Here is a 16,763-nt window from a genome sequence, read left to right on the forward strand (position 1 = left end):
AAGACAGTGATACATTGTCATGTGACTTGATAAATTCAAATAGCTCTGTGTTTTATCATTTAGCATGAGAAATTTTTGTCACTTCCACCCATTTGTTGAATGTTAGCCAGAGCAGCAAATAATTTTAAGGTATTTTTATCACCTGAACGTTTGATAAAAAATAAATAAATAAAAATAGGGAAATTGGGTAAATAAACAAAAATCTAAAAAAGTACGGTATGCCTTGGAAAATGGTTATGTATGCGTGCAGTGTGGTAAATGGGCTATAACCATTAAAAAAAAAACAGTATGGTCCTTATCAGCTCCACTAAACTGACCTCTTCCATTTTCTATATAGTTACTACATAATTTCTTGGTTCCATGTTGGAAAAGAAATTACAGGTACTTATCAACTCCACCAATTGCCCTGTTCCTCCATTTTCCCCATAAGTAGTACTTACTACTAACATACTGTTATGGCATGGTTCTTTCCAGGAAATGTCCTGAGAAATAATAATTACATATCAACCCGGAAAATAAAGTGTTTACCGGAAATTATTCTCATCGTAGCATCTGTTAGCACCTTGAGAGAGGATTGTTGTCCAGCCTCGTCTAGTCGAGAACACCACCAAAATGTTTGATCTCATCACGACCACGATGATGGATAATACAAGTGTCCTTCAACAGTTTTCCATTTTGTCCCAGGAAACTCTAACCCAAAGTCAGAACCTCGTACTAACTTCAGGTTAGAACGAGGTTAATGACTAAAATTATTTGTGTGTGGGATGTTATCGGTAACTACAGTGATGGTTTCACACAAGTCAGAATCCTCTCTTGTCAAAGCCCACAAGCAGAGTAACTCTCACTCTTACTGTGGCATTGTATTCTGTATTGAAACCTAGTTTGAAAGATAGCCTTGAATGCGTGTCAAGATATTCAGTGCCCAGGCTGAATGTATTTCCTTCGTAAAACGTGTTTTGGCCTCCCGACCTACCTGTCCGCACAGCCTCACCCAGACAAAGACAGGTTGATGGATAGGTGCATCTGCCGTAGACCCGGTGCTATTCCAGGTCTGAGTGACTCATTAGCTTTGTGACTGCAATTATGTCAGGATTTTCAGGAGCTTGTGTTCCCTTTCCAACCTTTCAAGAGATTAAAAGCTGAATCTGAACGAAAGGATTAGACGCCTTCTGTTGTGACACTGCATGTGTGTGTGTATGCTTGAGTGTTTGTGTGTGCATGTGTGCATGCTTGTGTGTGTGTGTGTGTCTACGTGCCTGTGTGTGTCTTTCTCCCTTCTCTCTCCCTGCGTATTATGTGCATTCATGTGTGTGCATGCATATTTATCTCTGTGTCAATGTATTTTGTCCGTATCCACCCCTAGTGACCGTAGGATGCAGAATTTAGCCACTGAGTAGCACAACAAACACTTTGAAGATGGAGAACGCTTCCCATATTACACTGACGACATGTAAAATGAGAGGAAGTGCCTGAGCTTATTCAAGCAGGCTCTCTGCATGGCCTACCTACCTGTAGCGTGAGTTTGTCCTCCGATAAGGACAAGCTTTGATGCAGTGTTCTTGCTGTCACCCAGGAACGGTGTTTGATAGGATAAGGCACAGCAGAGCTAGCGTTATCAAACCCTTATGCCTGCTATTTGAAATGGCAGACATGAATTAGAGTGAGCCTAATGGATTCACGCAGGCTTCCCGGGGACTAGAGATGGAGCTGATTCCAGTGATTCCACTTCCTTCCTCATATAACATCTCCAGAGGGTTATTTGAAGTCACTCGTGTTTGATTTCTCCTTGTTTTGTTTTGTTGTTGTTTCTTCCATCGGATGCCTTGCAGTGATGGATTGGGTGTCCTGCGTGTCTTGCTGTTCCAAATGAATCTCCCAAACTTTTCCCTCTATTCTTTTACTTCAGCAATGTAAGACAGACACCCATGTGTGTGGGTGTGGGCGTGGATGTTGGAGTGCGCGTGCACATGAACACTAGTGCATGCATGTTTTTATGTGTACACGAGTGCGCCTGTGCATGCATTGTGTTCTCAGCCTTCATTGTGAACAGTTGCAACATGAGGACCAGGCTTTGCTGTTGAAAGCAAGCGCTGTGGGTCATAGATTTTCTGCTAGAAAAAACTAAACAAGCTGTGTATAGATCCAAGAGAGACTGCCCTCTACCACTGACTTTATAGAACACTTACTGTTGCCCGCGGCTTGGACAAGAGCAAAAAAAACTAAAGAGAAAGAAAGGATCAGGCTCCAGCATACGTAAAACTAAGATATTCCTGAGAGATATATGAATGACTTATTGAATTTCAGCAAAGCAAAGGTTGCACAGTAACTAGGTTTCATTTCTTTGCAGGCCCATGATATTGTAGAGCTCTGCTGTATGCTAATTGAAGGAGAGAGATAGTGATTAAGAAGAACTGTTTCATGTCCTGAGGTGTCTGAAGTGAAGTTTTTTTTTTTCTTTTTATGTAGAGATGAGGACAGTAGGACAGCAGCGACATGGTGTATTCAACTGTAGTTCTAAAGTTCATGAGGACTTTTAATGTGTCAGTCATAGTGTTCTGCTGGCTCTAAGGGCCAGGATTAGGGTTAAGAATTAGTTTGTCATCATATATTTGTGTTTGAATGATAATTGATCAACTGTCTACCTTGGTTTGATGTTCTAGTATTCTCATGTTGCCATTGTGTGTTTTTATGTCCGTATGGTCACCGTTTGGTTCAAGTAAAGGAGGCATGGAAACATCCATTATTGTTTACACCACATTTTCAAAGGATACCTGATAGGGGTGCAAACCCATAGTATTGAAAAACATTGTATTGGCATTAAGTTGCACAGAATAATGAAACTAGGTTTTTAGGCAGCCAGCCACAGTGGCCTTTTGTTTGCAGATTTTCATCTGCTAATTTTGTATTTTAATACTTAACGTAGTTTCAAATTAGAATACAATAAGATGGCTGGTAGAAGTGACAGGCTTACCAGCCACTGTCAATAATTACTTTTAATTAATTTCCATCTGTGATTGCATTTGGGGTATTCAAATTGCATGCTTCAAACGGAAATAAAGAGTTAACTGCATACAAAAAACATAAGCACATTGAAGACGGATACCAATCATAAACCGCTGCTGTAGATGGTCAGAGATGTATCGTCCATTCTATGTGATGTGTTTCCATGTGATTACAACACCACAATGATTAGTAATTAGGTTCACCTGGCAATCTACCTGTCCCCTATAAATAAGGAACGTATTCCTTCATTTGTACACACTGATGAAGGCCGCATGGCCGAAAACGTTCTGTGACAGATGAACAATTAAATCAAGTGAATGATATATTTCTGAGTGCGACCCTCTCTTCACAAAATGGTTATATGCATCTAGGATAACGCACCAGGTGGTCAGAGCGCAGTGGCATCCCTGCAAACAGAGATGTACACACTAGAAATTGTGTGTGTGTGTGTGTGTGTGTGTGTGTGTGAGAGAGAGAGAGGGAGAGAGAGAGCGAGAGCGTGAAGCCTGGGGCATGGTGGATTACTGGAATGGTTGAATTTTCCTAATTTCCTTTTAGATAATTGGTCCTGAATAACTTGGTGGTAGTATTAATTGAAATCAAACAAATTAGCTGCTCCAGAACCTTCACAGCTACGATATTACCCATTCAGTATACAGACAAAATCAGCAAAAGTAGTGGTAAAATCCATTAGTAGCATATTTCATTTGATCCTCACAATACCAACCATTATCCATCACTGAAGCCATCTTGGCTTCCACCATTCCTGCCCTCTCTTATTACCTGTCAGCCTGTAGGACAGTAACTGGAAATGTTGTACAATGCTGACCCAACAGTGTTGCACACTCTCAGACAATTGCAATGTTTAGTTACAATTGCAAATAGCAGCACTTAATAACAGACCTAACTTAATGCAATCTTTTTCTTGTTTTAAGGACATGAATGACTTCGCCCCTGTCTTCAGTCAAGCCCTGTATAAGGGCATGGTGGCACCCAATGCAGACTCAGGAGCATTCATCACAACCGTGCTTGCCACGGACCAGGACCCACCGGTGAGTATCTGACTATAAACACACTGAGGTTTAGATTTAAGATGTGTACAGTGTATATAACATTGGTAATTAAGAAGCACAGTAATGCCGTCAGTAACCTTAGGGTGCAAAGTTAAAAACATGGTTTGGTGATTTTTACCTACTCCCAACCATACACATGGTGCCTTCAAAACATAAGCCATTTCAGCCTTTTCATTTCACAGGATAAATTATAAAGCAGTATTCAAGACATTATTGAGATGCACTCATTAGAGGTACAGTACTATATGTGTCATTTCTGTTTTATTTTTTTTCCCCTGCACCAGTAGTTCTAATTGTAAGTGTTCCTGTTTAGCATGCTCACTTGTATGAGTCATCTCCCAGCTACCTCGGATACCTCCATGCTGCCTCAGACTCCTTTACCTTATTACATCTGAGCAGGTTCTCCTGGGATCGGAGCTATGAAGTATTTTCTTTTTGGCATCTGCAAACGAAGGAACAAAATTACACGGTGCAGAAGAGAAATTGTGACACCCTGTTGCGCTCAGAAATTGTTTGACTAAGAGGAGGCTACACAGGAGCGATGGAAATCATTATTGTTTTTTGGGGGAATGCAGCACATGCCTGTAGCTTTTTATGGCCTTGGTTCCAATCTGTCAATAGTACAACAAGGCCATTTAGGGTAATGCAAAGATGAATTTCCAAGCTAATAAATACTGGATAACAAGGTTATTTTCTCCTAAGAATATTTGGTTCCATGTCATCAACCCCATTCCAAACTGAACTGGCTTTATTGGCACCTTAATATTTTATAGCACTTGGTGAGTCAGCATTCTTCATGCCCTCTCATGCCCCCTCTCCCTCTCCCTTTTCTCTTGGTTTTGAAACAGAGGTATTTTTCTTTATAAAGTACTCAGCATTGTTAAATGAGCCATATAAACATGAGGTTGGCAAAGTTTTGTTCCACACAGGTTCCTACTCAGGTTCCTATTCAGCAGAACACGAAGATTGCATAAGAGTGCCGCGGCCAAACCAGCTTGTGTCTCTTATAGCATAGGCTACTCACAGTTTTGTTTTTTTTACAAATTGAATGAAAGAGGAATAGAAATCCCCCAGCGCCCTCACCGCCATCCCCTACTAATAGCTTCCAGCTCTGAATGGGCTTTACAGAAAAGGCTAGTATGTCTGGACTTGATGCTTGGCATTAGTGGCCCTCCTGCAGGTGGGATCTCACCAGGGGCAGGGGGGCTTGTGTACTCTCGGTAGCACATAAATGCTGAGGGATATAGATGCCTGTCAATCTCCGCTGTAGGGGGGAAGAGCCTTTCTACCACAAGAGCGCCACAATGATTGCTGCACATCTCTCACTCTCCTTCACTCTGGCTCCTCTTCCCTCTCCCTCTCCACCTCGCTAACTATGCAGCTCTAAAATCATTCTTTCTACTATGACCTTGCGCCTGTTTTTTTTGCTCATTGATGATTGTACCCTGAGCTATTCTAATAGAGGAACCTAACAGGAAATATCCAAAGGCGATGAGTTACAATGGGTGGGTAGAAAACACTCATTGTGTGACTGTAGGCACAGTAGGGAGCAGGCAGTGTATGAGAAACCTGGGAGTGACTCAGGAGAGTGGTTTGACAGACAGAGGGATTAGATTCCCCAACAGGAGCAGGCTAACCCAGTCTCTTATTGACCTGGATTTGGGAACTCAAAGCACTTTATTGACAGGATGCCTGTCATAGACACCTCTGTTAGGTGGAGCAGGGCTTAGTCTAGTGCTCGCTAAATACACACGTACACAGCCTTGCACACACACACACACACACACACACACACACACACACACACACACACACACACTCCCTCTCGAACACACACAGAAAGAGAAGAGAGGAAGTGACTTGCTCTTGCTTGAAGTCTTGATATGACAAAAATGAGCTATGTGGATTTTCCATAGATAGATCATAATTTGGTGTGCACCATTCCTGCTCCTACTCCTCTGTGCAGGTTCACCAAGAAAGAATAATATCTATCCACCCACACCCAGGAAATGGTGACACAAAATATTTTTTAGACAGTGACTATATTTTTGGCGGTGCCATTCAACCCCCTTAACTTAAAGGTCAATATCAGCCTGATTCAGAGAGTAGATCACCATGGAGACAAATGTGAGGAACATTGTACGGTTCCAACAAGAAGCTTTGCTTGTCAGCACCTGAACTGAACGGTCTGTTACTGGATTTTTAAAATATTTTGAACAGTCGTTTCTGACAGGAAATTCAAGTTTTTCTGCAGTATTCTTCATCTCAGCCGGAAAACTCACTCTTGCCCCTTTTTAGGGATGCCGTTTTTGTTTGTTTTTGTTTTTTTCTTTTTTTCAGTCTCTCAGTCACTCACAGACCTAATATATCATTGATCAAGTCACAATACTGTCAGATGAAATTGTTTTAATGTGTTGCCTGTGCTGTGTTACTCTCTCAGCTCAAACCTCCCTGTTCTGTTGTGACTCTGATGCATTATCCAGTGTCTCCCAGTGCTTGTGAGCTTATTCTTTAATTCATGAACTGTCTATTTTACACTTAAGACAAGCAGAATCCGATAAAAAAAATAATAAATCAACAAACAAAACAAAAAATCAGTTGAAAATTGTATTCCTGCTTGCCACTCTCGCCCTTTAAGAAAAGTTGCCCTAGGTTGCAGTACGGGAGTCTCAACATAAATTTCTTAGATGCCAAAGTGGTAAATATGTCCACTTTTTGTTGCTTGCCTGCAATGTTAATGACTCAGTGCATTTACTCCAGCAGAGGGCATAAAACATTCATGGTCTGTGAGTCGAAAGCTAGACGAGAAGAGGTGTTGTAAATCAGCAAAATTCAATAGACAGAGTAAGACGTTACTGTATCTACAGTGCATTCAGAGCCAGACTTGTTTTCAAACATCATTTCTGAGCCACCGCGAGCGCCGGCAAGACAAGGTAGGGTGCCAAATCCGGAAGCATCAGTGACTTCAAAACTGTGCAGTCTATTCAAGAAAATATCAGATACAGAATTGAAATGTATTTTTACTATGTTATGACTCGGGATGTTCCCGAATCCGAATACCATAGTCAGCAAAGCACGAATAATGTGTTTTAAACGAATATTTGTTCCCTCCGAATTTTGTCAATGTTATTCCGATGTTTTAATAGTATGCCTACAGTTATGGAGAAAACATGTTCAACTGAAAATAACTTGACTGGCTTTTGAACTCAGAAGAGAAGGGGCGGGTTGGTGTGTGTTTCCCAGTCTCCCTGTCACACACAGAGACCCATAATAGAGAGACAGAGAGAGAGAGTTGCTTGCTCGTACACATTTTGTTTTCTACGGGAATAGTTTGATTACTAAAGTAGCATTGGTGAGGCCAGTGTTTCACTTTTTCTTGTTCCAGTGGATCTGCTCCTCTGTTCTGCTGGTAGACTTTGTGAGGGGGAGCTGGTTTGAGTGGGAGTGGATGATGACTCTCTGTCCTCTGAGTCTGTTCAGTACAGCAGGGATGCTGTGTCTCGCCATTGTTCCACACTACTTGTCTTCACAAAATACAAGAAATTTGAGCAGGGACATAGTATTTTTCTTATTTGTATTTTTGCCAGAATATGCAGATTAAACAAGTTAAGGTAAAAGTGAAGTGATACAAAACATACATAAACACCAAAAAGTATGCTATTTAATTTGCATACAATAAGCTCAGGGTGGAGATTTTTTTTTCTATTTTCTCATTGTTCTATGGTTGATTCTGGCTGTGTTTATAAAAGCCAATGTTTATGGTTACATAACATCTAGGTTTTTGTTTGTTAAATACAGCTTAAAAGCAAACTGCTTCTATACTTCCCTTACCTAACCCTAACCCTAACCCTATTATTGATAGGTCATTGTAAAACCATGAGTTTAATGCTTTAATATCTCCACAATAGCAATGGCAATGATTACAAAGAAATGATAAAAATATAACATTTTAGTTTAAACCACACCCACTTCTGATCTAAATCCCGCCCACTTCAGGGTTTATCGGAATACAAATACAATTATTTTGGTTGGTTTAAGAAATACAGATACAAATACATTAGTACCACCTCCACACACCTCTAGTTATGACTCAGGAAAACCTGCTTCTTTGTTATTCAAAAGTGAGAATTGACTTTTCCGATTTGCTTTGTATGGTTCAAATGGCCTAGGGCTCAACTATACTTCTGAGTGAGTTTCTAAAGGTTAAATGGTTACTGACTTGACTGTATTGTATACTGTGTGAGGTCTCAATACTGGCTAGCCAGGCTGCCTGGGTAGGATGCTGCTGTTGGAGTTGCTTGGTATCAATGCTACTGTTCTGTTTTGAAGAGCTTTTAGAGAAGAGACTGTTTTTTTTTTTACGGAGATTCCCTTCAGTGAATTCATTCTGATAGTTTCATAACCTCTCAGAGATACATTTGTGTGAGTAAGCCTCCCAAGGGACCTAGCGCTCCTACGGGATTTACCTCCCTCCTCTAGCCCCAGGTTTTACCCAGTCCCTTGGGTGTAAAATCAGTTCAGGCTGGGGAACAGTGCTTCAAAAAGCTTATTAAAAATCAGACTGGATTTGAAGTCCAAAGGGATGAAACTGAAATAAGCTAGCTATAGAGATGATCAGCAATCAGGAACCGTGATTAATCTTAATCAAAGGGTCATATTAGAGTCCAAGCTCTTGCTAATGAAAGTAAGTGTGTGGCACTGGAGAGCGAGGGGGTGGGCCTAATTGGGGAGTTTTTAATTCCAAATGAAAGGGAAGAGGTCTGAATCAATGAGTAATAGAGAGTTAATATTAGGCAGTATGATAAGGGGCAGGCCTAATGAGGGCTATGACAAGCTTAAGAGTTGTTAATATGGATAAAGGTATGAAGTGATACATTTGCATGAAGAACATCCTTCAGATGACACAGACAGAAGAGCAACCTTTTCCCACGTATACCACTTCAGTTCTGTCTCATGATAAAGATATGAGCTGATAAACAATCAAATAACAGTAGAGGTAAAAAAAAATTTAAAAAAAAGAAATTATGTTAAATACCCAAGCAGGCTGTAGCCACACAGCATGGCTCTACATCATATAATGCCTTTTTCCCTCTATACTTTAATGCATTGTGTCTTACTTTACAGCTGAGTATGGTGGAAGTACTGTCCAGATAAATGTATTGTTATTATTATAGTTACTGTTTTTCTTCCCCTTCTTCCAGGACACTCCAGCCGGCGTTGTCCGCTACAGAGTGGACATGGACAGATCGGGCTACAGTGGGAAAATCTTCGACGTGAGAGAGGAGTCTGGAATCGTCGTCACGAGGGTCAACCTCAACGAAGAGCCGACCACCACCTTCAAGGCGAGTGATGGTGACGATGAGAATGACGGTTAGAATGTAGAACAACACATCCACTTTATCATCTAAAACATCGCTATGCTAGACTTGAATGAAAGTGGTGCTGCTGCTCATTTGGCTAAACTGTAAACCAATGATTTGGTGATGATAATGACTATGGTGATGATGATGGTGGCATTGGCAATAATGATGATGATGATGATGATGATGATGATGATGATGACGTTGATGCTGCTCAAATCCCATATCACAGATACAAACACAAAAGAATCACTACTATCAGCTACTTCGCTCTCTGCTGCCTGTTGCTAAATTCTTACTGCCCTGCGCCTTTTAACTGTAATTTTTAGTGCCAATGAGGATCAATGGGTCGGAAAAATATGCATATTGAACTAATGGACTCAATTCAATTCTTCAATTTCTGAGATCATTTTGAGAGTATTAGCATCAGGTTGCCCGCATCGCCTTAGCCATCAGGTCATTGCTCTTCTTGCATCTGTGACCAAATGAGTAAGCGCCAGTGATATTGAGTTTTCTCATATCTTATAGTTGGATGGATGCATGCCCAGCCTCCCATGTAAGGGTATTTTAGTTCAGCTGAGGTGACCTTAGCAAGGCATATCTGTGGTTCTGAATGGTGGAGCAGGTGCTGTGGGATATTAGGTCCTAATGAGGACCAGTCTCTTACACACCCACGTTGTCTCTCTTCCTTTATTTCTGCATTTCTCCTTCCTACTCGCTTAGCCTCTATCTTTTTTTCATCTTGTGTTTTCCTTTCTCTGTGTCTGTCTCTGTTTCTTCTCCCTCTCTGCCTATCTCTCCCCCTCTCTCCCCCAAGGCTCCAGTCTCCACAGTCTATGAATGTAAATCGATACATTCATACTCGCTCCCTGGGAGGTTTGCAGGCTGCTCGCCAGATCTGATTTTGCTAGCCTGTATTTGTTATTAGGATGCCAAACATGTCTACAGAAACATGCTTGGCAACCACAAAGGGGATTGATTTAGAGTGTAGTGAAAAAATAATTGTTTGCTTGTGTGTGTGCGTGTGTGTGTGTCTCTGTGTGCATGTGTGCATATTCTCTCTTTCCCTCTGCAGTTATATGTGATAGCCTATGATAAAGGGGAGCCGGTGAAGTTTGACACTACTTTGGTGCAGATCACCGTCCAGCAGCCCTCTCGCATCCCGGTCTTCAGCGAGAGCGAGTACAGGTAAGTCTTCCTGACACACTATCGATGCTCCTGCTTCTGCTGGTAAATTCTCACACCCAAGGGTGTAGTACACTTTGCACATTTAAATGTAATGTAGTTTTGACTGTGTGATAATATTTCAGAGAGAGAGAGAGAGAGAGAGAAAGAGAGAGGGGAGGGTGTGTGTGTGTGTGTGTGTGTGTGTGTGCAGGAAGTGGACAAAGATATTTTCATAACACCTTGACACACATTCACATCCCTGGTCACATCTTCCATTCAGCTTCTAATACTTTAATGAATATTTAACCACTCAGTGAATTATATATTCACTACTTCATTTATTATTTAAAGCAGTTATCATTATGTGATAATGTTAGCTACCTGTGCATTATGTTCTAATTCAGGATTGCGTTTCAAGAGGCACGCAGTATGCTTCAGACAGATTTCAACACCCAGTAAAAAGGCTCTCTTTTCCCTCTATAACTGAATAATGAGTTTTGTGTATAAATATGTATAAGAGCTTCAGGGTAGATGATGCCGATCATCTGTACTGTAAACCACATTTGTTTCTCTCTGAGGGCAAAGCAGGGCTTCCCCCTGAGTTTATTAAGAGGGTCTATTGGCAAGATTAAATGTTTAGAGTGTTCGACTGGCAGAGAGAGATGCAGGGAGAGGGAACAAATCTATACCGTTCTGACGTGACTGGCTGCTACACATGCAGTATAAAGCTGTATTGGGCCACCGCTGAGCTGAGTTTGTTTGCACTGATGTTAGTGTGCCTTAGGAGGAGGCCAAGAAATAATGTATAATTAAAAACCTTGGATTATTAACAGCTTGGATTATTAGCTGAAGCTGCATTGAAAATCTCCCTTTATGAGTGAGTTCCAGCATCAACAATTTCATTGTGTAATGTTTTTGCCGCAGTAGGTGCCTGTTTGAAGTGTTTAAGGGATTCTAGCCAGACTGTGAAGCTTGGAGTCTGGTGGTAAAGTTGCCTGGCTCAGAGTAGTCTCTGGGAGCTTAAAGTAAAGCTTGTTAGAAGTAGATTGATTTACTAGCTTGTATGTCAGTCAAAGTAGGGAGTCTTGGCAGACAGTATCTTCTCTAATAGAATTTGATATGCCTTTATGCATTAGACAGTGAATATAAGTCCTGCTCAACCTGTCAACACCTCAGTTGAGGTGTGTGTGTGTGTGTGTGTGTGTTTCTGTCCATCGGTTTGTCCATTTGTCGGCCTGTTCACATGTGCATGGTAGTGTGTGTGTGTTTGTGTATGTGTGAGTATTAGTGTATTTCCCCATACAAAGGACCATGCGCACATTGTATACATGTTTTCTTGATGGTGTGTAATCCAACACTTTGTGTGTGTGTTCACGTTCTCCTATTGGGCTTTATCAAGTGATTGATCAATGCGATACACAGGCACAGCAGCATAGCTGTTGAAGGGCCGTAGATTAGCGCTTTGAATGAGTGTTCTGTCCGACACACACACGGAAGGTCGGGACCACAGGCGCAGACCTCTGTAGGGCATCGCATTGACAGTGCTAACCGCACACAGTGGCAGCTCGCCATAAATTATGAGCCATGAAAGCATTAGCCAGGTGCTTGAGCTTTCCTGCTGGACAAGGTTCTCTCCAACGGAGAGCCTCCAATCTGCTCGCTCAACGATGAACGGTCTCTTCATTTCTCGCCTCTCTGTCTCGCCCCGTCTTCCTCTCCCGTAGGAACCTTCTGAACACAAATCACTCTCTAAACGTCCTCAGAAGATCTCGTCCGTCTCAGTGAAGGCAGTTAGTTATAGCAGCAATCAGGTAAGCTGTGCCTACGGCCTCAGAGCACACAATTAAAACAGCTCTGTGGGGCTTTGGCCGACTTAATGATTTCTGCTCCGGCTTTATGGTCGGTTCCTTCCATCTGTCAGAGGGAAATGAGGAGTTCCCAGTCATTGTTGGCTAAAACAAATGGCTTATACTGTAGCCACTACTGTAGCAGCATGCCGCCACTTGCTTCCACAGACTTTGAGCGGAAGACCTCGGTTCTTTTTCGATGGAAACAGAAATATTACATTTAGTATTTCATAATTGCTTTAATTACCCAATTAACAGTCATTCCTAACTAATCTTTGTATTCATCTAATGCATAAGTTTTCCTATTTTTATGTTAAATAAAATATGTGGATTAAGTATAGCTAATGTGCATGAACAGATTTAATTATATTTGAATTATATTATTCTTAATTATTCATTATATCATAATAGTTTATTTAGACCTATCTCTAGATCTAATTCTACATCTCTTTCAAACTGGCAGAGAAAAAACATGTTTTTTTCTAGATTATGAAGCAATTGAAATTGCAGTGTGCTTGCTGTCCAAGTTTAGTTCACTTTTCTGTAAAATGTTGCACAGAATCAGACTTAATCCAGTGTTCCCTCAGCTGCAGTTAACTATGGCAGCTATTACTCTGGTTTTCGTAGCCCTATCATTAAATCACTGTGAATGACTCTTTTATATGGAACTCACGGACACATCCCTGTGGGGAAGTCTTTAGCACTGGGCACAGGGGAAGAGAATGAATATTTATTTTCCCCTGCGTGTGTGACTGCAGTAGAGGAGGGTTAAGCTGCTATCTAAGATAGTCCCACTATGTGAATCCCCCCTCCTCCACCAAGGCTACTTTTCTGGCCCGGCGTTGCAAACCTGCAGCCTGAGCATTTTTCCGTGCTGCTTATCTCCCCCACAGCACTTCTCGTTCTAAATCTACTCTAAATCGCATGAGACTTTTGCCTCGCCACTTCTGAGTTTGTCATTTTGCTCTCCTCCTCCTCCTTTCGCTCACCAAGCCCCCACATCCCTTGAGTTTTCCTCTCAGCTTACGTCTCTCACAGTCAGTTTCTTTCTCACTTTGTCTTCCCTTGCTTCTTGCTTCATTCTACAGTAGCCCTTCATTTCCTCCCCAGTGAGGGGGTGCATTTGTGTGTGTGTGTAAGTGTGTGTATGTGTGTGTGTGTGTGTGTGTGTGTGTGTGTCTGGTGTGTCTCTGTGTGTGCGTCTGTGTATAAAGGCCTTAATTGATCGGTGCGAGTTTTTGGCTCAGTGTAATTAAATGTTCATTAGTCATCTATTACTGTACATTAACCTCAGTATTGACCCAATTGGTGCTTTGTTTTAACTGCAGTCTTCATTTAAACACATGCCACTGGAGGCAAATTATTATTATCATAATTACTATTAATACTGTGGTTGTGTATATTATAACAGGAATTATGTAATGCATTACATAACAGAAAATAGTGATTTATCATAATAAAAGAAAGGCATTTTTTATTTATTTGTTTTGTTTATATAAGTGAAGTTGTTTAAATAAGTAAACTTGATAAACTTGTAGCTTTTGCTTCTGTGACATCATTCAAAGGATGGTGTGTTTACTGACTGAAAACCGTCATATGAAGCACTGCGTTAGTTCATGTATGCCATCATCTGATCGGCATCAGCTGTCCCATCCAAACATCAGTTGATCAGGATCAGCTGACAATCACCAATCACGTTCAAACAAGTCAATGAGGCGGTGTTTATAATCTGACAGCTCACACTCTCACTCTGCTTATCATTCACGCCACTGCTGCTGTTGACCCAACTCCCTCCACCAGCCCAACCTCCTCCTGCTGTTATGTGTACACAGGACGCTTGTGCAGGCTATCTTTGAATTATGTCGGGTTGTATGTCATGGTTTTCATATATTGAATGATGCATGTCTACTATGCTTTGGGGTTTTATTGCACTCCCTGCAGAGTGTCTTGCTGCTTGGATTCATTGGGGAGCATCCTCAAGAGCAGAGCCTTATCTGCCAAGTACAACTATATAACCATTTGTTTCTATAATGGTCCAACTCCTTTGACGTAAAAGTCTCTGACTGAATTGGGAGTTACAAGGTGCACTATTATCTTCTCCCTTCACAGTAGCACATTTAATGATCAATCTAGGGAGCTGGAGCTGCAGACAGCAGACATTGTCCACTACCTGCAGCATTAATATGCAGTCTGGCAATCCTGACAACAACACTACAACCCATTATTGAGCGAAGCTCTTAGTTATACTGTTAGCATAGTAAGTGTGTGTCAGCACTGAGTATTACTACAAGCAACAACATCTTGTCAAACAAACACTTATGGTAGCTGCCCCACTAATGACTGAATTAGTGGCAGTAGTGTTAACGATTAGTGTGTAAACATTTGGTTTGCTGCTACATGCATACATGCATATGCATACATATTAGCCTTTCCTATTCTGAAAGGTGTAATAACCTAGAGAAATACCTTTGTCCCTATTACTCCATCTGAGTTTGGTCCTCTGGCTCTTGCTATGAATGTCACAGTGGTAATAGCTCAAACTGTTGAATTTTGTACAGATGATCTCTGTTCTCCTGCTTCTCTGCTTTTATAGACCATAGAGACTGTCTGTGTAAAATTTCCTGTGGCTCTCTGGTCACAATGTGAGCAGTGATTTAGTGTTCTCAGTGGTCTGACTCACAAATGACTGTACAATACCTGAAATAGAGGTTTGTCCTGGGGCTTGTAGCACCAGTCATGCTGGACTCCACTGACTTTTAGCTTCTCATCAATCAGCCATCAATTACCCATCAAATAAAAATGATATCCAAAGGAACCACTGCCAGTCATTTTGGAGGAATCTGAAACAAAAAGACAACCCCACTCTACATCGACCGTACTTGACCTCTGGAAGCAGATAGCATTTGTCATGTTCAGAGAAAACAAATCTATCCGTATCATTTTTCCAATTCAGACAGGGCTGTAATTCACACATAATTAGCCAGATGACTTGCTTTCATAGCACATAGCTCTTTCACTGGCAGCATTTTTGCAACTGTTGTTTCACCAGACATGATGTATGCAAGTCATAGAGGCACTCACAGCCTACTCATCCACACTCATGCCAGGCACTTAAAGAGGCAGCTATAAAAGCTACAATGTACTCTCCCACACACTGTCTTAATGCCCGACTGCAATGCTACACAACAAGCACTCTCACCCCTCTCTTCTCTTTTTCTAATGTCTCTCTGTTTTAAGTACACTCCAACATACACACATACACACACACACACACACTCATAGAGAGAGATTTGATTTGATTTTATTAGGATCCCCATTAGCTGATGCAGAAAACATCAGCTACTCTTCCTGGGGTCCACACAAAACATATGACAAGGAAGAAACCATCAACACACAAAAAAGAAGTAACAAAAAAAAGAGAGCTGTCTGTCTGTCTGTCTGTCTGTCTGTCTGTCTGTCTGTCTGTCTGTCTGTCTGTCTGTCTGTCTGTCTATCTATCTATCTATCTATCTATCTATCTGTCCCCAGCTATAATGTATGGAGCTCATTCGTACCTGTGAAGGGCATGATTGATTTTCTGCAGCAGGTTTGAAACTGCTGCCCTGAGCCTTGAACCTCTCAGCACCAGCAGCATTGACCTTTCCCTCTTCTCTGCTAAGTAGACGGGCATCACATGTCTGTCTAACAGACGCCAAGCAGCACTCATTGCACACACTCCAAATACCACCTAAAGGTCAATGCTTAAAGCCCAGGAAAAAGCTATGCTAGATACTGTTAAGGGTTTATGCTAACATTACAGATAAGAAGTATCAGGACCAGTGAATGGTATGGATGGGCCCAAGCTATCCAAACCAGTGTGTGCTGCTAAATGAATGGAATTGCAAAGGCTGCAGTAGAAATCTGCAATCATCAAAATATCCCAAAAGTCATAATATAATATAATATAATATAATATAATATAATATAATATAATATAATACGATACAATACGATAGAACTTTATTGTCAGATTTCTCCGAAATTTTGTATCCATCATAGCAGCTCCGTTTTAAAAAAGAAACACACATAACACACAATCACATTGAACATAAAACACATAATCACACTATGCTCAATTACATATTATTATATTATATTATATTATATTATATTATATTATATTATATTATATTATATTATATTTTTGTTTGCACAGTGTGGTTTCTGAACTGCTCAGTGAGCCGTTTCATGCTAGAAGGGCCAGCTGTTGCAATAGCCTCTTTTTACTGAGATGGGTGGTGAGGCTGGAAATTATTGGGTGAGAGTGTGTAAGC

The 16,763-nt window shown here is 41.1% G+C and overlaps 1 protein-coding gene across 3 annotated transcripts in view; it reads left to right on the forward strand.

Moving 5' to 3' along the window:
* The window catches only part of LOC139929191 (protocadherin-15-like), a 140,296-nt gene that overhangs the window by 86,068 nt on the left and 37,465 nt on the right, over window positions 1-16,763 (forward strand). For all 3 annotated transcript variants that reach the window (XM_071922011.2, XM_078288689.1, XM_071922010.2), the window contains exons 21-23: window positions 3,939-4,055; window positions 9,278-9,418; window positions 10,512-10,624. In XM_071922011.2, coding sequence (XP_071778112.2) covers window positions 3,939-4,055; window positions 9,278-9,418; window positions 10,512-10,624 — 371 coding nt within the window. The remainder of the gene's footprint in view (window positions 1-3,938; window positions 4,056-9,277; window positions 9,419-10,511; window positions 10,625-16,763) is intronic.

The sequence above is a fragment of the Centroberyx gerrardi genome, chromosome 15 (assembly GCF_048128805.1).
Source record: "Centroberyx gerrardi isolate f3 chromosome 15, fCenGer3.hap1.cur.20231027, whole genome shotgun sequence".
In the NCBI taxonomy this organism is placed as follows: domain Eukaryota; kingdom Metazoa; phylum Chordata; class Actinopteri; order Beryciformes; family Berycidae; genus Centroberyx; species Centroberyx gerrardi.